General features: G+C 40.4%; 1 protein-coding gene across 1 annotated transcript in view; it reads right to left on the reverse strand.

Annotated features, from left to right (window-relative positions):
- RFX6 (regulatory factor X6) overlaps positions 1-24,208 on the reverse strand; it is a 272,259-nt gene that overhangs the window by 97,978 nt on the left and 150,073 nt on the right. Inside the window, exons 15-17 of the mRNA XM_073575949.1 lie at positions 19,730-19,852; positions 12,783-12,992; positions 11,207-11,710 (exon numbers count right to left, since the gene is read on the reverse strand). Of these exons, the coding sequence (XP_073432050.1) occupies positions 11,207-11,710; positions 12,783-12,992; positions 19,730-19,852 (837 nt within the window). The remainder of the gene's footprint in view (positions 1-11,206; positions 11,711-12,782; positions 12,993-19,729; positions 19,853-24,208) is intronic.

Genomic DNA, 24,208 nt, shown 5'->3' on the forward strand with positions numbered 1-24,208 from the left:
GCATCCTTAACTTTTGGTGGGGGTGAAGGACACAAGGAAAGGGGTTTTTTATGACCAGAACCCTGTACTGACGAACCCGTGCTTGCAGGTTTCGACCGTTCAGAAGAGGAGGCAATAGAGCTGGTGGCTGTTTCGGCAATGTACGCCAAAACCTGTTCCTGATGCTCTGGCTTTAAAAGCGGTTTTCCTACTCCAAGAAAAGGCAACCTTACAGGCCTTCTTGGGCCAGACGATGACGCAGGCTCAACACCTCCTGCCTTTGCTGCTATTGTGCTTTTGCCAGAACCAGCCGATGCACCACCACCATCAGTACCAGCTGCGCTGCCCCTGCCCACGTCTGTGGAGTCTTCCACCATACTTACTCATGTTTGGGAAAATGTACCAAAAATACCAGCAGAGAGATGGTACTGTATGAGGAGCGTCCAGCTGTGTAAGGTGTATTAAAAAAATTAAATCTACGTATATATTTTGTTAGTCACAGATGCTCTCACAGTATGTATTGGACCGTAATCCAACAAGCAGATATACGGAACTGTATCAGAAGTGTACAGCTGTATACGTTTTTTGTGTAACTAACAATCTCCGTATATGGATTTACGGAGTGTCACACACACGCTGACTCTGTATAGATGTGACTGTAATGCGAACGGCAGATATACAATACTGTTTGAGAATCGGACAGCTCTATACGGTGTCTGTATGGAAAATTGTCAATCTCCGTCTATTTGTATAGGGACTGACACACGCTGTCTCTGTCTAGTTTTGACCATAATCAAACAGCAGATATACGAAACTGTTTGAAAAGCGGACAGCACACTAAGGTGTAGGTCTGGAAAAACGGAAAAACTCCTCTGCTTTTTTTTCCACAGTCACACACAGATAGCTTCTATTTGTCCGTGATACAAGGCGGTACACGGTTGTTAGCGTTCGCCGCTCGGGGTCCACCGTGCAGAGGGTGTTATAACTGCTGCTGAGTAATGGCAGACGTGCTATATGGTGGTATAATGTGCACGGGGTTAAACGTCACCCAGGTGCGCAGAGCAATCACTGTTTAATCACAGAGATGCCAGTAAGGGTAAACACAAAAAGGCTGAGCCTGTTAGCATCACAGGTCTCAGATAAATGCACACACGGTATCAGGTCACAGGTGCAGGACCAAAGGCAGAAGGAACTGCATCCGTCTAGACCTACCGTGTGCGGCATCGCTACTGTGGGCGCCAAAGAGAGCTGCAACTGCAGCGCGGCATAGGACACTGCCGCGAGACGATAGTGCAGTGAGTAGTAGCACAATCGGACGCTATTGTAGAGTCACGGCGTGCACAATGGCCTAAGGCATGCCACTGACTGGCGCTGACTGCTGAACTAATTCCCTATCCACATGCGTAATATCAGAGGGAAGGGGTTTCAAATGAGTCAGTCACCAGAATCATACATCCGTCACCATTCACACATCTAGCAAGTAATGTCTATACTAGCACAGTCCTTTTATAGCCATGCGCTGCCGGGACCTTCCAGATCTCTGAGATGGACCAACCAGATCAGGGGAAGGACCTGAGCATGTGACTCTCAAGCTCCAATGGGAGATCATCTCATGAGCATGCTCAGTGGAGCGGCAGCGGAACTTAGCCTCAGGATTGACTTGCTGCAAAGCAGTATGTGGGGCTCTGGACTCCTGTTGTGTTGCTACAGGAATCCGACGCCTAACAATGGTAGTGTGTGTGAGGAGTGTACACCGCTATACGGTGTCTGTATGGAAAATTGTCAATCTCCATCTATTTGTATAGGGACTGACACACGCTGTCTGTCTAGTTTTGACCGTTATCAAACAGCAGATATACGAAACTGTTTGAAAAGCGGACAGCACTCTAAGGTGTAGGTATGGAAAAACGGAAAAACTCCTTGGCTTTTTCTTCCAGAGTCACACCCAGATAGCTTCTATTTGTCCGTGATACCAGCTGGTACACGGTAGTGTGTGAGGAGCGTACACCGCTATACGGTGTGTGGAAAAATGAATGCTCAGTAACTCACCAGGACAAAATAATAAAAGTTGGAGTGCTTTGAAAAAAGCAGTTTTAACAACAGTGTGCACACAGCAATGCAGCTAGCAGGTAGCCTTGAAAGGCAGACTAATCACAACCAGCGCTGCTGCACACAACAAAAATCCTCCCCTTTCACTGCACACTAACTGTACAGTGAAAAGTGCTATCAGCAGAAGCTATTTTTTTTATCTTCTTCCCTGCCTAACGCTCTCCCTGTTCAGAATCAGCAGCTGCACCTCTCCCTATTTTAAGATCGGCAGAAGTAAGATGACGGTCGGCGGTCACAGCCTTTTATACCCACTGTGATGGCACACAAAGCCAGCCAATCACTTCAATGCCCTTCTCTAAGATGGTGGTGGCCGCTGCCCATGTCATCGCATTGCCCACAGTGTGCATCCACCTTCATTGGCTGAGAAAAGGCGCTGGAAGCATTATTTGAAACGCGACTTTGGCGCTCTGATCGGCGACCTCATGTCCGACCTCACGCTATGGTCGGGTTTCAATCGGCGGAACCCGACTTTAGCCAAAGTTGGCTATTTTTGAATTTGACCGACCCGTTTCACTCAACTCTACTTACAGCCAATGAAAAGCCCAAAGTCATTATCTCAGTAAATTAGAATACTTTATCACACCAGCTTGAAAAACTGATTTTAAAATCCAAAATGTTGGTCTACTGAAATGTATGTTCAGCAAATGCATTCAATTTTTAATCGGGGCTCCATTAGCATCAAATACTGCATCAATGAGGCGTGGAGGTGATCAGCCTATGGCACTGCTGAGGTGCTATGGAAGCCCAGGTTGCTTTGATAGCAGCCTTCAGCTCGTCTGCATTGTTGGGTCCAGTGTCTCATCTTCCTCTTGACAATACCCCATAGATTCTCTATGAGGCTATGGTCAGACGAGTTTGCTCATTAATCAAGCACAGTGATACTGTTGTTTTTAAACCAGGAATTAGTACTTTTGGCAATGTAGACATTTGCCAAGTCCTGCTGGAGAATGAAATTTCTATCTCCAATAAGTTTCTCGACAAAGAGAAGCATGAAGTGCTCTAAAATTTCCTGGCAGACGGCTGCGCTGAGTTTGATCTTGATCAAATACAGTGGACCTACACTAGCAGATGACATGGCTATCAAAACCATCGTTGATTGTAGATACTTCACAATCAAAAGCTCATTCCAAAAAGTTTGTTAACCCTTTACGTGTTTCACAGGAATTTTTGGAATGTGGGGAAAAAAAATGAACATTTAACTTTTTTCACAAAAAAATTACTTCAGATTCAAATATTTTTACTTTGACAAGGATAACAGGAAAAAATGGACCCCAAAATTTGTTGTGTTATTTCTCTTGAGAATGCCGATACCCCATATGAGGAAGAAAACCACTGTTTGGGCACATGGCAGAGCTCGGAAGGGAAGGAGCGCCATTGTAATTTTTGAATGCAAAATTTGCTGGAGTAATTAGTGGACGCTATGTCGCATTTAGAAAGCCTCTGATGTGCCTAAACAGTGGAAAACCCCCCGCAAGTGTCCATATTTTTTAAACTAGACCCCTCAAGGAATGTGTTTAGATGCGTGGTGAGCATCTTGAACCCCAGGTGCTTCAGACAAGTTTATAAATTTCAGCCGTAAAAATAAAAAAAAAAATCAAATTTTCTCCACAAATATGTTTTAGCAAAAAATATTGCCATTTCTTAAGGGTAACAGGAAAAATTGCACCATACAATTTGTTGTGCAATTTCTCCTGAGTACGCTGATATCCCCCATATTCAGGGGTATGGAGAAGGGTACGGTCGCTACCTATATCCACTCATTCCCACTACACAATCAATAGCAATTGTTTTAAAACTTGCTCCTAAGCCTCCCCAACATGTTTCACCAGTTGACTGGCTTCGTCAGGGGTTTGAGGCTGCAATGAGCTAAAAAAGAGGGTGCTGGATCTTTTAAGACCTAAGTTCTAATGTCATAAGGGAGGTCAACCAATCACCCATCACACATGGTTGGCCAATCCTGGCTCCTGTTACATATGGATAGAGAGTAAATATACACCATGTGCAGAATTATTAGACAATTCTGACCAGTGCCACTTTATGTATTAATAACTCTGGAATGTTTTACTGGATCCCACCAATTCTCAGGCTATTTTCTCCTGACATATTGTGCTTCATCATAGTGGTAAAATTTGTTTGACATAACTTGCATTTATTTGTAAAAAATATCAGAAATTTGGAAAAATTTTCAATTTTCAAATTTACATTTTTATACTCTTAAACCAGTACATTATGTCACACAAAATAGTTAATAAATTTTTGAAACATACCGTAATTTTTTTGTAAGGAAGTTTTAAGGGTTAAAAGTTGACCAGTGATTTCTTATTTTTCCGACAAAATTTATGAAACCATTTTTTTTAGCAACCACATCACATTTGAATTAACTTTGAGAAGCCTATATTACAAAAAATACTAAAAAGCGACATCATTCTAAAAATTGCACCCATCAAGGTGTTAAAAACCACATTCAAGAAGTTTATTAACGCTTTAGGTGCTCCACAAGAATTAATAAAATGTGGAATGAAAAAATGAACAGTTGACTTTGTTTCACAAAAATTTTGTTTAGACCCCAATTTTTTATTTTTGCAAGGGTAACAGGAAAAATTTCTGCTTATGCTGATACTCCATTTGTGGGGAAAACTACTGTTTTGGCTCACGGCAGAGCTCTGAAGAGAAGGAGCACAATTTAACTTTTTGAATGTAAATTTTTTTGAATAATTAGGGCATGCCATGTGACGTTTGGAGAGCTCCTGATGTACCTAAACAGTGGAAACCACTCGCAATTTACATAATTTTGGTATCTGGACCCCTCACAGATCTTATCTAGATTTGTGGGGACTACCTTGAACCCTCAGGTGCGTCACAGAAGTTTATAACGTTGAGCCATGAAAAAAATTACATTTTTCACACAAAAATGTTTTTAGCCCCACATTTTCCATTTTTACAATGGTAACAGGGGAAATTGCAGAATACAATTTGTTGTACAGTTTTTCTTGAGTATGTCAATACCCCATATGTGGAGGAAAACTATTGTTTTGCAACATGACAGGGTTCAGAAGTTAAAGAGCACCTTTTGACTTTTTGAATGCAAAATGTGCTGGAAACATTAGTGGACGCCATGTTGCATTTGAAGAGCCCCTGATGTGCCTAAATAGTGGAAGTTCCACACAAGTGACCCCATTTTAGAAACTAGACCCCTCACAGAACTTATCTAGATTTGTAGGGATTACCTTGAACCCCCAGGTGCTTCATAGAAATGTAAAACGTTGAGCAGTAAAAATAAAAAAAGTTTCCCCCACAAAAAAGTTTTTTAGTAATTTTTTTTTCTATGTTCACAAGGGGAGAAGAAAATGGACCCCAAAATTTATTGTGCAGTTTCTCCTGAGTGCGCAAATACCCCATATGTGGGGGAAACTACTGTTTAGGTGCACGACAGGACTCAGAAAGTATGGAGTGATGTTTTGGAACGCAGATTTTTATGGAATGTTCTCTGGGTGTCATGTCGCATTTGGAGAACCCCTGATGTGCTTAAATAGTGGAAACCCCCACAAGTTACCCCAATATGGAAACTGGAGCCTTATACGGTATTTATACTTATATGTGAGCTGAGCACCCGACATAGACTGGGAAACTGAAACCTGCATATCTCAGAAAGGAAACCAATTTCTGTCAGTGACCAAGGATAATTATCTGTCACAACTTGTGCAGGGCCCAACTAGAGGGACAGCCCTTCTGGACTTAATTTTAAGCAACAGGCCAGATAGAATAACAGAAGTACGAGTCGATGGGCACCTAGGGAACAGTGACCACAATATAATACAATTCCACTTGTCCTTCAGTAAGGTGCCCTGGAAGGGGGTTACAAAAACGCTGATTTTCAGGAAAGCAAAGTTTGATCAGCTTAGAGAGGACTGATTGGGACAATGTCCTCAAAAATAGGAGCACAGACAATAAATGGGAAATATTTAAATCAGTTTTACACACCCACTGCAAGCTAGCCATACCGTACTGAAATAAAAGGGCTAGGAACAGGAGAACACCAATGTGGCTAAATAAGGATGTAAAAAGGGCAATAAATAACAAGAACAAGGCATTTAAGAAGCTAAAACAAGAAGGCATTGAAGAAGCATTAAAAAGTTATAGAGAAAAAAATAAAATATGTAAAAAACAAATACATTTAGCAAAAGTGGAAACTGAGAGACTCATTGCTAAGGAAAGTAAAACAAACCCCAAACTATTCTTTAATTATATAAACAGTAAAAAGATTAAAATTGATGGTGTCGGCCCTTTAAAGAACAATGAGTGTGAAATCATAGAGAGCGATGTGGGAAAAGCAAATGTTTTAAATACTTTTTTCTCAACAGTGTTCACACAGGAAAAGGATTTGCCAGGGGAAATGCAGAGTGATAATGTAAACTCCCCATTAAGTATTACCTGCCTAACCCAGGAAGAAGTGCAAACCCGCCTTAGTAAGATTAAGATTGACAAATCACCAGGCCCTGAGGACATTCACACTCGGGTATTAAGGGAGTTAAGTAATGTGATAGACAGGCCTCTATTCCTTATATTTAAAGACTCTATAGAAACAGGGTCTGTTCCTTTTGATTGGCGGCAAGCAAATGTGGTACCAATATTCAAAAACGAGTGTAAAAGGGAACCTGGAAACTATAGGCCGGTAAGCTTAACATCTGCTGTGGGTAAAATTTTTGAAGGGTTTCTAAGAGAAACTCCATATCAACATGGATTTATGAAGGATCGCTCCTGTCAAACTAACCTGATCAGCTTCTATGAGGATGTAAGCTCTCAAATGGACCAAGGAGAATCATTGGATGTCATTTATCTTGACTTCGCTAAAGCATTTGACACTGTCCCACATAAAAGATTGGTAAGTAAGATGAGAAAGCTTGGTCTAGGGGAAAATGTGCGTAGATGGGTAGGTAGCTGGCTTAGTGATAGAAAACAAAGAGTGGTTATTAATGGTGCATTCTCAGATTGGGCCAGGGTTACTAGTGGGGTACCACAGGGTTCTGTATTGGGCCCCCTACTATTTAATATATTTATTAATGATCTAGTGGATGGCTTACACAGTAAAATATCAGTATTTGCAGATGATACAAAACTATGTAAGGTAGTTAACACAAAGGAGGACAGTTTGCAACTACAGACAGATTTGAGTAAATTGGAGAATTGGGCTGAAAAATGGCTAATGAGGTTTAACACAGATAAGTGTAAGGTTATGCACATGGGAAGGAGAAACAGATGCTATAATTATTTACTAAATGGGAAACTGCTGGGGAAATCAGACATGGAAAAAGACTTAAGCATCTTAGTCAATAAGAAGCTAAATTGGAGTGCCCAGTGTTAGGCAGCTGCCACCAAAGCAAACAGGGTCATGGGATGCACTAGAAGAGGTCTGGGGACACGAGATGAAAACATACTTCTCCCTCTGTACAAATCACTCGTCAGACCACACTTGGAGTATTGTGTGCAATTTTTGACACCGGTGCTCAAGAAAGACATTACTGAACTTGAAAGGGTTCAAAGGCGGGCTACTAAAATGATAAATGGAGTTGGTTCACTACAATACCCAGAAAGGTTATCAAAATTAGGTCTATTTACTCTAGAAAAGAGAAGACTTAGGGGAGACCTAATATATATGTACAAGTATATCAGAGGGCAATACAGAGATCTCTACAATGAACTGTTTGTACCAAGGACTGTGACAAGAACAAGGGGGCATTCTCTTCGTTTGGAGGAAAGACAATTTCTGCACCAGCATAGAAGAGGGTTCTTCACGGTAAGAGCAGTGAGGCTCTGGAATTCTCTTCCTGAGGAAGTGGTGATGGCCAACTCACTGAATGGATTTAAGAAAGGAATGGATGCTTTTCTTGTGAGTAACAGTATAGAAGGTTACGAATAACATAATATTATAGGTAGATGGTTGACCCAGCTAAGGGGAAGGAATTTTTTTCCCTATGGTGCTTCACAGAGGTTTGTAATGTTTAGCCATGAAAATAAACCCACAAAAATGTTATTTTAGTCCCAATTAATTTATTTTCACAAGCTTAACAGGGGAAAATGAACCCCAAAATGTATTGCGCAATTTCTTCTGAGTACACCAATAGCCTATATGTAGTCAAAAACTACTTTTGAGGCACAGTGAAAAGCTCAGATGGGAAGAAGCACTATATTGGATTTCAGATTTTGCTGATTTGGTTTAAGGGTGTTGTGTCACATTGGTAGAGCCCCTGAGGTGCCCAGAAATCAGAACCCCCACATAGGTGACCCCATTTTACAAACTGAACTCCTCAATGAATTCATCTAGTGGTGCAGTGATCATATTGACATTACAGGGGGGGGACATTTGAACTTGGGAGTGCAGAATTTGCTGAATTTCTTATGGGGGACAAGGAGCCATTGTACTTTTCCAGAGGTTTTGTACTACCAGTAAAGTGAAAACCCCCCTATATTTGATTCAGATGAAACCCATGAGGATCCATTCACTATTATATGACATCTGGACTCTGTTCAGTGGTGTCCTTCTTTTCAGAGGGGCACAAAACTGTGGCAGACTGAACTTTTATGCACACCTCAAAAGACGGACACCACTGGATCATAGGCGGCCAGACGGTGGCCACAGTGCCTCCCTCTGCTTCATTATAGGGAATCTTCCACAGAGGTTTTTGTCTGAATCACATATTTCAGCGATTTACATGGAAATCTCTGTACAAGCACTTTGGGAGGCAGAATGAAAAAATAATTTTTTATGCTGTTTCTCGTGCAGTATAAGCGATTATACTACTTTTTTCTTCGGGTCGGGGAAATTACAGGGATACTAGATTTATATGGGTTTTTTATCTTTGGCTGCTGTCACACATTAAAAAACACTTTTTATTGCAAAAACTAGTTTTTCCATCGCCATATTTTGAGAGCTATAATTTTTCCATATGTCAGCATACAGAGTCATGTGAGGGCTTGTTTTTTGTGAGATCAGCTGACATTTTTATTAGTACCACTTTCGGGCTCATAATGTTTTGATCACTTTCTATTCTGATATTTGGGAGGCAGAATGAACAAAAACCAGCAATTCAGGAATTGTTTTTGTTTTTTCAATGCCATTCCGACTGTGGTAAAATTGATAAGGCAGCTTTATTCTTCAGGTTAGTACCATTATAGCGATACCACATTTATATTTTTTTCGTGTTTTGGCACTTTTACAGAATAAAAATTTTAATAGAACAATAATTATTTTTGCATCACTTTATTCTGAGAGCTATGACTTTTTTAATTTTACACTAATTGAGCTGCATGGCAGTTTGTTTTTTGCAGGACCAAATGAAGTTTTCAGAGATTTCTTTTTATTTACATTTTTGTCTTTTTGATTGCGTTTTATTCCACTTTATGTTCAGCTGTATGATGGTAAAGCATCATTTTATGCCTCATTTTTTATTTATTTTTTTAACAGTGTTCACTGAAAGTGTTCAATAATGGGACAGTTTTATAGGTCAGGTCATTCTGGATGCAGCGGAACTAAATATGTGTACTTTAAAAAAAAGTTTACATAAATAAATGTATTTATTGGATTAAGAATTTTTCTCTTTTCACTGTTTTGTGATTTTTAAAAAAATATTTTTACTAATTTTATTAACTTTTTTTTTTAAACATCTTTATTTTGTCCCAGGATGGTTCATCAACTTCACAATGACAGATCGCTGAGCATTAGCTCAGCATCTGACATGCAAGGAGTAGGCATATCAACTCGTGTTCTGAGCAAGAGCTGACAGGTCACCGTCCCTGGGTGACTCTGTGGCCTTCTTTCGGCCAGAAGGCACCATGAAAACCATTGGCATAATGCGATCGCATCGTGTTGTGCCGATGGGTGCACGGAAGTAGCTTCCTCCCTCTGCAATGCCCTGCGATGTCTCTGTCACTATTGACAGCTGCATCAGAGTGGGTGTGCTAGACCCAATCATGGATGTTGGTGCAGTGTGTCAGTTCTCATATAGAGTTGACACCCGCATTTGATAGTGGCGGTGCTCAGTGTAAGCCTGCGCAATCATGACACTGTATATATATGACAATTTGTGGGAATGCAGCTCCTGCAGACCAATCTATATATGGAGAACATTTCAGGAAGGGGTTAAAATGTTAAATATGATTTTTTTTGGCTAAAATACAAAGTAAGTGTGTCATCTTTAACTTTAGTGCTTTTAGAGATAATTTCATCTTCAACTCACAACTGTTCACAACAACAGTAATTTTGACCACGGGTGCCGAAACTTTTATATGCTATTGTACCCTTGCGAATGCTGTACATGCAATTTAACAGATTAGCATCTTTCTCATTGGTACTATCCTAATACTCCTGAGTCCTAAAGGTACTGTCACACTTAGCGATGCACCAGCGATCCCGACCAGCGATATGACGCGGTCAGGATCGGTAAGTGGTCGCTAGTGAGCTGCCACACAGGCAGATCTCACCAGCGACATTGCAGGGGTTGGGGGTCGCTACTTACCTGTCAGACGAGGCGATCCTGCGTCCTCCCGCCCGCGTCCACACGTCGCTCGTCTCTCCACAGGAAGCACCGCAGGAAGCTGACGACGAGAAACAGTCCTGGACGTTCTCGCGCTATCAGCGATAACTAGCGGGGGAGCGGGTCGTAGGTAAGTATCACACACAGCGATATCGCTAGCAATATCGCTATAACGTCACAAGTTATAGCGATATTGCCAGCGATATCGCTTAGTGTGACATGCCCTTTACAGGTAATTCGTTATTACACAGAGTAGCTTTTTTGTTCACCGAGATATCAAGTAATCTTCAGTTACTAAATAAAGCACAAAACTAGTTCTGCTGCTTAAAACTTGACACTTTACCATATACACCTGAACAATTCAAAGGAGATATGCAGTTTGGGTAATTTTCCATGTGGTTCACATTTCTCAAATACAACCAACCCTGAAGACTGTATTTCCCCGGGGTTACATCTGTAGTAATCAATAAACCAATACTTGGCTCACAATAATGAAAAATTCACACAAAAACACACAAAATGCCTATGTTAGTGCAAAGATTGATATGTACAGTAAGAGACACGTTATTAAACTTTGCATACAATACCATTGCTTGTGTTTGAAGTATATGTTCCTCCTTGACAGTTTCCAGAAGCAGCACTATTTAAGAAATTGTATCCATTTGAATTAAAGAATTGCATGCCTTGTATTTCTTGAGAATTTGATGACCCATAGTTGGATGATGGACGGGTGCTAAATGGAGTCACCGCACAACTGCTCGTAAAATAATCCCTTGGTACTTGTTGGTCGTTTAAATGGGAATATCTACTTTGATCCACCCTATGCTGAAAGTTTCCAGACTGAGTATGAGTTCTGAACATGGCCTGATAGTTAGGACTGTTTCCAAAATAGTTTTCATTAGATTCAGAAAGATTGTGGTAGGGTGGCTCAGAAAATGAAGAGGCTTGAGAATGGGTTGTTAATCCAGGACCCACACTGGAGGGCCTCAATACCATTGGTCCTTGGTTTATGACGCTTCCTCGGTTGAGTATGGCAGGTGACATAGGTGGAGTCATAAGATGAGCTGTGCTTTGGGTTACTTCCATCTGATCTAAAAAATGCACATTTATAATTAAAACTTAACTTAGTGCTTTGAGATAGTACATAAAATAAAAAATACAAGTCTGATAAGATGAGCCTATCTTTAAAGGAATGTCAAGGCTTATGATATTGATGAGCTATACTGAGGAAAGGTCATCAATGTGAAACCTGAGGGGTTCTGAAATTCCCCAAAAATTAATTGTGCTCCGCTCCAAAATGGCCAGATGTAAACACTGAACAGCCAGCCCCATTCACTGTGTACTTTCTGCTGCCAAGAACTGCAGTTCAGATCCTATACAGGTGAAAGCAGCTGAAGATCAAAGTGTCAGATACCCACCAATTTGATGCTGAGATGTGAAAAAACTCCAACAAACAATACTCACCTCACCAGTCACACCTGCTGCTCATTGTTCACTGTATGGTTCTCACATCTTGTTACTGCCACCACATGCATCTTCATGCTAGGCCAGGACTTCAGGCCGTAACTAGGTCCAGGATCAGCCTACTCAGAAGCCACAGCTTAGAGTGTGCATTATAAAGTTGTGGTGCACACTGATTTTGCAATAAACCTGAGCACAGACTTCCCTGGCCTAATCATAGCTGGAAGTCCTGGCGCATGACCTTGAGCACAGTCAGAGGAAGACCCTGTGTGTGCTCAGGGTGGTCCAGGGCTTAGTCAAGGCCGATAGTCCCAGCCTAGCATGAAGATGCAACATGCAATGATGATATGAAGGGCATTGTACAATGGGAATGCAAGCAGCAGTGGTGGCTGAAGATGTGAGCAGTGGGGTGAATATTATTATGATTTATTATTTTTTGTTACTTTTGCCAACCCTGCAAGGTTCATCAAAATTTTGCTATATTAGTGTAGAGTGAATTACAAAAAATTAGCGTTCTGGCAATCACAGATTCTTGAAAAATTCAAGTGCAAATCAATTCCACACAAATAAATTCACCCAACTCTATTATTTAGTATTTAACACTTCCATATCCAGTATCCACAATTATAAAGCTGAAATCCATTCATTCAGAAAGAGACTCTTCTCTCAAATCAAAACATTAGTTACACTTTCCCACACTACCTGTGAGTGGAATAGTTTGGTTATCTTCACTTGAGAAGGCGTGTAAGCCACGAACAAGTCCTGCATGATGGTCTGGTGACAAATTTGAGTAAGTCTGTTCTTGAAGGCATTCGTTCTTGACTGTAGGATCATTTGAAAGTCCTCCAGACTTGTTTCGACTTGCAAGAAAGCAGGAGCTTGGTGATGCAGTAAAGGTTGCTTTGCTAGCATCTATATAGATACAACCAAATGTATTAAAGATTTCAAATAATGATGACATGTACTGTAAGCACTATACCTGAAGAGGAAGCATAATATATTTTGTATACCTGTTCAGACATTCTTATTGTTTTATTTGAACTAGTAAACTCTTTACACATACTTTGTATTTTATGGAGTGTATTAGATACAGTGGCATGTAAATGTTTGGGCACACCTAGTCAAAATGACTGTTACTGTGAATAGTTAAGCAAGTTGAAGATGAAAAGATCTCTAAAAGACCTAAAGTTAAAGATGACAGGATGAAGGAAGGAAAACGCCATTTTCCGCAATGCGCAGGAATTGGTCCTGCTTGCTTACCGTAACTAAAGAGTGTGCACCATATGACCGCTAAACGTCACCTGACCGAACATGTCATAAAGGTCCTATAGGTCCTGTGGTTTACATGTGCTGAGAGGAGCACCATAGGACTCTGGATCTAAGCGACTGTCACCAGCCGGGAAAGCGCTTCTTTGAACTTTATACCATCAACTTTCCACGGAATGTTAACACCAGCGGTATGCCTTGCATATTTTTTATATAGAAGGACTTGTCATTTAAGGCTGCTATTTCAAGCACTGAGGCACCTTAATTATTAGGAAATCTTACTGGACAGCTGAAGGTATAGTCCCCTGGACATAAGTATTAAGTATTATCTAATATTTGCCCTAAATTTTAAAAGTGCAAACAAGCAGAAACATTGTTTTAGTAACTTATTTCTTCAGAGTTTTTATATTAATAACCATAATGCACTTTACATATTACATGTGCAAAGTTATATACACTATATAATGACTATTCAAGCTTTATTATTCAGGATATCTACCTCATGCACTAAGGCACTTTAATCTTCAGGACTTCTTGCCCGTTCAAGGTAAAATCCCTGATATTTATTTTAACAAAACTTTTCACTTATGTAAATTGAACAGTTTAACATATAGGCTGTACATTTTCAGTGGTATGGAGAAGTAGCTAACAAAGCCTATAACCAGCGCAAGTTATTTTTTTTTATATTATTTTATCCCTTTTGGTCTGTTTGATTGAGACCCTAATTTTGCAGCGGCTATAAGGTAATATATGAGCACCACTAATCACAGCAATAGTTTTATACAAAATCTACAAAAGACTACCTCAAAAGGCACAAACTAAAGGTTTTACAAAAACCATCATAGTCCCTTAATCTCAACATCATTAAAAATCTGTGGCTAGACCTCAAAATAGCAGTGCATGCAAGATGACCCAGTGATCTCACAGAACTGGAAGAATTTTCTAAGGACGACAATCCCTCAAACAAGAATCGAAAGACTCTTGGCTGGTTAGCTGGCTACAAAAAGTGTTTACAAACTGTGATACTTTCAAGAGGGGGTGCTGCTAGGTACTTACCATACAGGGTGTCAAAACGTTTGCATCTGCCCAATTTGCTTTTTATAATTTCTAAAATGTAAAAGATGACTATATATATATATATATATATATATATATATATATATATATATATATATGTCATTTTACAGGGCTCTGGCAGTGCTCATCCTGTTCCTCCTTGCACAAAAGCGGAGATAGCGGTCCTGCTGCTGGGTTGTTGCCCTCCTACAGCCCCCTTCACGTCTCCTGGTGTACTGGTCTGTCTCCTGGTAGTGCCTCCAGCCTCTGGACACTACGCTGACAGACACAGCAAACCTTCTTTCCACAGCTCGCATTGATGTGCTATCCTGGATGAACTGAACTACCTGAGCCACTTGTGTGGGTTGTAGAGTCCGTCTCATGCTACCACGAGTGTGAAAGAATAACCAACATTCAAAAGTGACCAAAACATCAGCCAGAAAGCATTGGTACTGAGATGTGGTCTGTGGTCCCCACCTGCAGAACCACTCCTTTATTGAGGGTGTCTTGATAATTGCCAATAATTTCCATCTGTTGTCTATTCCACATCACTGCTGCTAAGTGGACAGTTTGATTTCACAGAAATTTTATTTACTTGGAGTTTTATTCTGTTGTTTAAGTGTTCCCTTTTTTTTGAGCAGTGTATATTTTACTAAAATACGAAGGAAATGTGGCATCTTGCAGATGACACTAAACTCTGCAGGGTAAACAATACTGAGGAGGACAATTTTATATTACAGGAGGATTTATGTAAACTAGTAGCTTGGGCTGATAAATGGCAAATGAGCTTTAATGGGGATAAATGTAAGGTCATGCACTTGGGTAGAACGAACAAGATGTATAATTATGTGCTTAATTGTAAAACACTGGGCAAAACAGTCACTGAAAAAGACCTGGGTGTATGGGTGGACAACAAACTCACATTTAGTGGCCAGTGTCAGGCAGCTGCTGCAAAGGCAAATAAAATAATGGGATGCATTAAAAGAGGCATAGATGCTCATGAGGAGAACATAATTTTACCTCTATATAAGTCACTAGTGCGGCCACACTTAGAATACTGCGTACAGTTCTGGTCTCCGGTGTATAAGAAAGACATAGCTGAACTGGAGCGGGTGCAGAGAAGAGTGGCCAAGGTTATTAGGGAACTAGGGGGTCTGCAATACCAAGACAGGTTATTACACTTGGGGTTATTTAGTTTGGAGAATCGAAGGCTTAGGGGTGTTCTTATTACAAATATATGCGGGGACAATACCAAGACCTTTCTAATGATCTCTTTGCTCTTAGACCTGTGACGGGGACAAGGGGGCATCCTCTACGTCTGGAGGAAAGAAGGTTTAAGCATACTCACAGACGCGGATTCTTTACTGTAAGAGCAGTGAGACTATGGAACTCTCTGCCACATGATGTTGTAATGAGTGATTCCCTACTAAAATTTAAGAAGGGACTGGATGCCTTTCTTGAAAAGTATAATATTACAGGGTATATACACTAGTTTTCTTAATATTGCGCTGATCCAGGGAGCTAGTCTGATTGCCGTTTGTGGAGTCGGGAAGGAATTTTTTTCCTCAATGTGAAGCTTACTGTTTGCCACATGGGTTTTTTTTGCCTTCCTCTGGATCAACATGTTAGGGCAAGTTAGGATAGGATATGGGTTGAACTAGATGGACTTAAAGTCTCCCTTCAACCTTAGTAATTATGTTACTATGTTATCTTTAACTTTAGGCCTTTTATAGATCATTTCAACTTCAACTTGCTTAACTGTTCACAATAATGGGAATTTTGACCAGGGGTGCCTGAACGTTTACATGCCACTGTATATTATGGCAATTACAAAGAAACCTAGAAGCATTTAGTTGAACAGATGGTCATACTGTAATTCATTTTTCTACTGTAGTTACGGCTTGACATACTTCGATGAACATTTATATAATTCATGTGGATTAGCTGTTGTTTTGAATCACACGTTAAAACAATTTCATAATATATGTGATTTTTGGGTCTCTTAGCAATCTATGATTACATTATATATATTACACACTTTGACTGCTTTGAGGTCAATCCCATTTTCTTAAAGGGAACCTGTCACCCCTCCAGGGCCTTTTAAAGTAAAAGAGCCACCTTCAGCAGCACTAAGGCTGCATTCTGTGAAGGTGGCTCTTATGTTTCTTATCCCTAGGAATGCTGAAATGAAGACATTTATAAATTGCCCGCAATACCTCTATTGTGTCCTGTCGTCAATCATCTCCCACTTACGCCTGTGCGCCGCCTCCTGTGTTCCTGTTACATTCCCGGTGCCTGCGCTCTGCAAACATTTCTCGGGCATGCACTGTGCACACTACCCGTGAACTTACTTCAGGTGATGATGTAATGATATCGCGCCTGCGTGTAGCGGAGGCCCCAGATCTCATCCCGCAGTGTGTTATGATGTATTCACACTGCGGGGCTGGGAATCTGGCACCTGTGCAGGAGGATCTCTGCACCTGCCCCCATCTCCTCCTTCCTCCACCGTAATAGGTCGGTACTTCAGCTCACTAAGACGCTGCCGAGTGCCGACGTATTGTGGTGGAGGAAAGAGGAGGAGGGAGATGGGGACAGGTGCAGAGATCCTCACTGCGCAGGCGCCAGAGTCCCAGCCCCGCAGGGTGAATACATCATAACACTGCAGGGTGGGATCTGTGGCCTCTGCTACACGCATGCACGATATCATTACATCATCATATGATGTAAGTTCCTGGGCAGCGCACACGGCGCATGCCCGAAAAAATGTTTATAGCGTGCAGGCGCTGGTCATGTAACGAGGAACAGAAGACACAGCGCACAGAGGCAAGAGGGAGATGATCGACGGTTGCCATGCGGTTGACACAGGGGGAGAAAACATACCTCCAGGACACAATAGAAGTATGGCAGGCATTTAGTGCTGCTGAAAACGGCTCTTTTACTTAAAAAGGCCCAGGGGGTGACAGGTTCCCTTTAAGATTTGTTTTTTGTTTTACATATTTGCTTTGGAAAATATTGTCAGCATAGACAAATATTGACTTACATTTATCAAAGTAATTGTGCCTGTTTTTCTCATGCTTCGCACCAAAAAGAAGTACACTATGTACCATGTTCACGTCACTTTTTTGCTCACATGAGTATGGATTGTGATGTCAAGACAGTCTCCGGGTCTCTTGACAGCAACACACCAAACTCATAGGCACATACTGTATGAGGATGATGAGTTCAGGTCAGACATAACAGTCATTAAAGTTATGTTTGTCCTGATGAAGGGGTCCTGCGTGACCCTGAAATGCGTCGATTTGTAAACCTGTTCCAATAAACAATTTGATTTTAAGGACTTTTCTTCTCAGCAGCGCATACGTGACACCTACCTTCATAGTCCTTAAATGGACATTGCATATCGGACGTTTTAAACTGGCCTTATTCTAAGTAAAAGAAAGGCGTTTAACTCCTATTAAGATTTACAAAATCCATTACAGTGCATGCACATTTCTGACTGCATGGATTATATTAAAATGTTCTTAGTGCATTACATTAGGAATTTGGAATACACACTATGGGGAAAATGTATCAAGGCTTTTGCACCTGTTTTTTGGCATCAAATTCTGTTGAATGCCTTTATTGTGCAACAACTTTCAACTTTTTGATATTCCTATTAGTTATTACTACTTTTAAAAGGATGATGTAATTTTAGTGGGGCTACTGCACAACTAAGGTCAAAAATTTTAAAAAAGCTTAAAAAAAATGCAAGCTTACTCCAGTACGGGGATGCGTGACAAATCAGTGTAGCAACATGCAGTTATAAATCCACTGCCCACTACTCCTTGCTAGAGTTGAGAGAAACAGGTCGGTCAGATTGAAAAGTCGCCGACTTTCGCCAAAGTCGGGTTTCGCTCGGCGAAACTCGACCATAGCGTGAGGTCAGCCATGCGGTCGGCGACTCGAGCGCCAAAGTCGAATTTCACAGAATGCTTGCACGTGACTTTTTTTTCAGCCAATGAGCAATGAGCATGGCTGCACCATCTGACCTTTTACTGGGACCAATTTGGGTGAGACTCTATTTTGTGCTGGGTGTGCGCTTTGTGGTAACTTTTAGGAACTATATGGGGCCATATCTATGGAGATATAATGACATTTGAGTTGACATTACCCATAGTGATCTCTGTGAGTGCCCAGCACTATGACAGTGTTATAATACATATATATATATGGATTAAATCAATATGTAAATTTTATAATCTCTGAATCCCAGGTCTATATAAAATCTGTAATTGTGTCAGATGTAAGGTCATGTGTCCTTCACTTTGGAATTTGTATATGGTAAATTTTAATACTTTTACAATTTTGGATTGAATATTTATTATGCAATAAAATTAATATTTTATATGGGTATTTGTACTCCCGTTTTCTTCTGTTTGCATAGTGCTATTTGGAGTACACCTTTTAGTGGTGAATTTTATTGATTTAACCCCTTTTTTTCTGGATTTTTATTCAATGGGAAAGGATGTACACTGTGGGCAACGAGATGACATGTGCAGCGTCCAGGGAGAGAGAGAGATGTGGCACACTTTAAAAAAGTGGTCTGGCATGTAGGTATCCTCCACTCCCTGCTGACTTTGCTTCCCCATTGACATGCATTGGGTTTCATGTTTCAGTCGGACCTCCAACTTTTCCCCATAGTCGGTCGATTTCCTTCGACTCGACTTCTGAGAATGTCGGGTTTAATGAAACCCGACTCGACCCTAAAAAAGGCAAAGTCGCTCATCTCTACTCCTTGCTTATAAGATAGTTTACACTGGATTATGGCAGTCTCTACTGTGCTACTAACATTTCATATGATGACTAGCTATAATGTGCTAGTCAATAATAGAGATTAGTGAATCATAAGGCGAGCCTGGGATCCTGGAGGGTAAGGAAATTTGCTCAGCTCCTGTCCACGGCCAGAAAGCACTGACTGGGACAGGGGTTGGACAAAGCAATCTGTTCATCTTTAGTCAATAATAAAATAAAACGCCACAATTTTTTTTTTACATGAAAACTTTAAAGCCATTGAGCGTTTGCTGGTGATTTGTGGTGCAAATTCCACACTTTGAATTTGCAGCAATTCACAGTAGTAGATTGAAATCCAAATCCACAACAAAATCCACAAGTAACACACTTGTTGAATATTTGTTACAAATTTGTAATCAAACTCAAAGTGGAAGTGTTCTTCAAAGTGTGAACATAGCCTAGGAATCACAGCATACCTTGGACCAATAGCCTCAGGGGCTAAACTATTTCGAATATTTGTTTTAAGATTTTGATGACATTTCCTTGCACAAACCCACCTGCATTCTTCATGTACTTATCCAGCAAATTCTGGAGCTCTTGTTCCTTATCATTGTTAAACTGTGTTTCCACTGCCAGCAGTATATATTCATCAAGCAGCATTCGTATTAAATGGAAGGAACCTGCGTGTCAACATGAGGAAGGGTTTGATATTGTTAATATCTACGTGACCATCTCACACTCTTTAGAAGAAGGCAGTCAAGACAAAGGCATAAATAAATAATCACTGGACTTTTAATGACCTACTAAAATCAACAAGTGACAGTTTCGGGAACCTGTGATTGAATGAGACATGGAGCTCCATACACCTACATGATGGTACACAAATCAGATGAAAGGGCAAACTGATGAAAGTAAGATGTCTTTCAATAATGAAAAGCAAATACGACTTGATCCACAATAAGCTTCACTGATCTGATTCAGTTTACGTTAAATCTTGTACAAATAGAAAAGTGAATAGAAACTTTCTAGTCAACTGCAAAAGGGCAGGCATTTAGGAACACAATAACACCTTTCCTGGTCTTGTTTAATCCTAGCCAGTGAAATTAATTATATTTCATGGAAAATTTACAGAATAGTTCCTAATGCTCACTGAAAGTTTACTGCCAATATTTAGTTAATTTTAAATTAAGTATACGTGACTACCTACATACTGTAATTACTTTAGAAGGTAAAAGTACAATGACTTGTCATGTTGTATTTACGAAGTGTCTCAATAAAGGACACAGTTACACCTCTGGGATGGTATGGGCTTAGAAGTTGTGCCCATGCCATCGGCAGCATGTGTCGGATGTAAGGCACAGCTGACCTCCTGTTATGTGTCCTGGAACCAGACCTGGCTCTAATCCCAGTATTTTGCCCGCCTCAGGTACCGTTTTCATTAGTGACAATGGCATATGATGTGTTAGACAGAGAGATTGCATCTACAACAAAATGGCGCCAATGAATAAAACATGTAATAAGAAAATAGTCCTACATACAGCTCAACTGATAGAAAATTGCAAAACTTATGGCTTTCAGAATGTGGCAACCCAAAAACATTTTTTTCATTGACATAAAATTGGAAAATTTTTAAAACTACTATATGCATTTGCTAATGTCATAATAGTACTGATCCACAGTATAACGTTAACACTTAATTTGTGCAGCACGTGAATAGCATCATATTTACAATGCAAACAGAAACTGTGGCAGAATCGTTGTTTTGTTTACATTCCTTTCTGTAAAAAGTAAACATAAACTTTGTTAAAAAGTTATATGTAGCCCAAAATTATGCCCCTGACATATGACTATGTCGCCGAAAAATTAAAAAAAGTTCAAAACCTTGACGACAGAAAGTACAAAGTAAAAACAAAACACAAAAAGCATTTTTTACTGATTTTTGTACATTGAATGGTAAATGAATGGAGTCATTCAATACTACAACTCGTCCCTCAAAAAGCAAGACATCATACATCTATGTGAATGCAAAAAATATAACATTTATTGCTCTTGGAAAAAAGGGAGGGAAAAAAGCACACTACTTAAACTTGTCAGCAGAAAGAATAGGCTAAAGGGAAACTATCACCAGGATCAACCCCCCCTTAAGTCATGGGCATGCAGGTCATAGGAAGCTGAAAAAGATGGTACCTTGATATCTGCAATCTGAAGTCTTATTCCAGAGAAATCCACAATTTTATTATTTATAAATGACCTCTTCAGGGCTATGGGCCGGACACTGATCTGCATGGCATTCTGTCCCCAGAGATTATTGTAAATGAAAAGGGGCATTACCAGTGTGAGACATGTAACTAACACAGAACAGTAGAACTGAACTTGGTCTCCTTACAAACACATTTGCTGCAGCTCTCACAGCTCTGCTGTATTGCAACAATACTACAACATTGGCTGTGTGACAGATGGAAGCTTAAACACAGCTTAGGGGAGTTATGGCTGACGGCCTACGATTCCCTCATCACAGAGAATCAGCCCGATTATGCAAATTACACTCTGATTAGAGTTTGATCTGAGTGTGATCATAGTGCTATCCAGTTCTCTCAGATGAGGGGGACATAGAGAAAAAAAATGTCTTTATCTTCTCCATTCTGTCAGTGTGTGGAAATCAGACTGCATTCAGATATCATCTGAATGAAGTCCGATGTTTTCCACGCACTCGTTGACTTGCATTACTGACTGCGATCGGAATATTGGATCAAACTCAGACATGCAGCAATTGCTTTCCTGCACAGTTTCTGCCTGAATGAATATCGGACATATGCCGCATACACTAACACTGGTCCAAGTGTGATCCGATGTTTTGTTGGATTTCACTCAGACTGTAATCCACACCATAACATATCATAACAGTAATGCTCCCTTTTATGTAAATTAAGTTCTAGAGGCAGATTCTCAGGGAAATCAATGTCTGGCCCATAGCCCTGAACAGCTCATTTACATGAAAAATATCATGGTGTCATTTTATTCAGCTTCCTATGACCTACATGCCCATATAGATGGCTTAGGAGGGAGGAACCTATTGAAAAATGCTCTTTAAAGATTGAAAACTGTTCAACATTAGAGTTGAGCGATACCGTCCGATACTTCAAAGTATCGGATCGGAATGGATCGGCCGATCTTAAAAAAAAGTATCGGTATCACCGATTCCGATACCGGAAGTCCCATTCAAGTCTATGGGACTTCCGGTATCGGAATAAGAAAAACCCTGTTTTTGCCTTGTACAGCCTCTCTGGGGTCTGTACGGGCCTTTCGGGGGGCTGTGCCGGCCTGCCAGGGGGTCTGTGCAGGCTCCGGTGGTCTGTGCCGGCCTGCCGGGGGGCTGTGCCGGCGGTCTGTGCAGGCTCCGGTGGGCTGTGCCGGCCTGCCGGGGGGCTGTGCAGGCTCTAGGGGGCTGTGCCGGCCTGCCGGTGGTCTGTGCAGGCTCCGGGGGGCTGTGCCGGCCTGCCGGTGGTCTGTGCAGGCTTCGGGGGTCTGTGCAGGCATCGTCCGATGGGACTACAAGTCCCATCGGGCGATGCCTGCTACCATGACAGTGATTGACACATTAGCCAATGATGGGACAGTAGTAGTCCCATCATCCGGCTAATGTGTTGAATGTAAAAGAAAAAAAAAAAAAATTACATGCTACATACATGCTACATACATACAACATGCATACTACATGTAACATACATACTACATATATACTACATGCAACATGCATACTACATACATGCTACATTCATACTACATACTACATACATGCTACATTCATACTACATATATACTACATGCAACATATATACTACATACATACTACATATATACTACATGCATGCTACATACATACTACATATATACTACATGCATGCTACATACATACTGCATGCTACATACATACTGCATGCATGCTACATACATACTGCATGCTACATACATACTGCATGCTACATACATACTGCATGCTACATACATACTGCATGCTACATACATACTACATGCTACATACATACCACATATATACTACATGCATGCTACATGCTACATACATACTACATACATACTACATGCATGCTACATGCATGCTACATGCTACATACATACTACATATATACTACATGCATGCTACATACATACTGCATGCTACATACATACCACATACATACTACATGCATGCTACATGCTACATACATACTACATATATACTACATGCATGCTACATACATACTACATGCTACATACATACCACATAGCTACATACATACCACATACATACTACATACATACTACATGCATGCTACATACATACTACATGCTACACACACTACATGCATGCTACATACATACTGCATGCTACATGCATGCTACATACATACTACATACATGCTACATACATACCACATATATACTACATACATACTACATACATGCTACATACAATACATTCATACAATACATACATAGACATACAGTACATATAACATAGAGTAACATACTTACCAATACTTGTCACATTGTTCCCTGAAGCCATTGTCTTTTACGGAATAAATATTAACATAACAAACCACAAAAATACTCACCCACGATCCGAAGCAGTCCACGAGTGTGTCCCACGACGATCTTGGGTAGAGAACGGCAGCATCAGCTACAGCTATGTAGCATGTAGTATGTATGTAGCATGCATGTAGTATATATGTGTTATGTATGTAGCATGTAGCATGCATGTAGTATGTATATAGTATGTATGTGGTATGTATGTAGCATGTAGTATGTATGTAGCATGTAGTATGTATGTAGCATGCATGTAGTATATATGTAGTATGTATGTAGCATGTAGTATGTATGTAGCATGCATGTAGTATGTATGTGGTATGTATGTGGTATGTATGTGTTATGTATGTGGTATGTATGTAGCATGTAGTATGTATGTAGCATGCATGTAGTATATATGTGTTATGTATGTAGCATGTAGCATGCATGTAGTATGTATGTAGTATATATGT

The sequence above is a fragment of the Dendrobates tinctorius genome, unplaced genomic scaffold, assembly GCF_039654945.1.
Source record: "Dendrobates tinctorius isolate UK_male_01 unplaced genomic scaffold, ASM3965494v1 ptg000046l, whole genome shotgun sequence".
NCBI classification, from domain to species: Eukaryota; Metazoa; Chordata; class Amphibia; order Anura; family Dendrobatidae; genus Dendrobates; species Dendrobates tinctorius.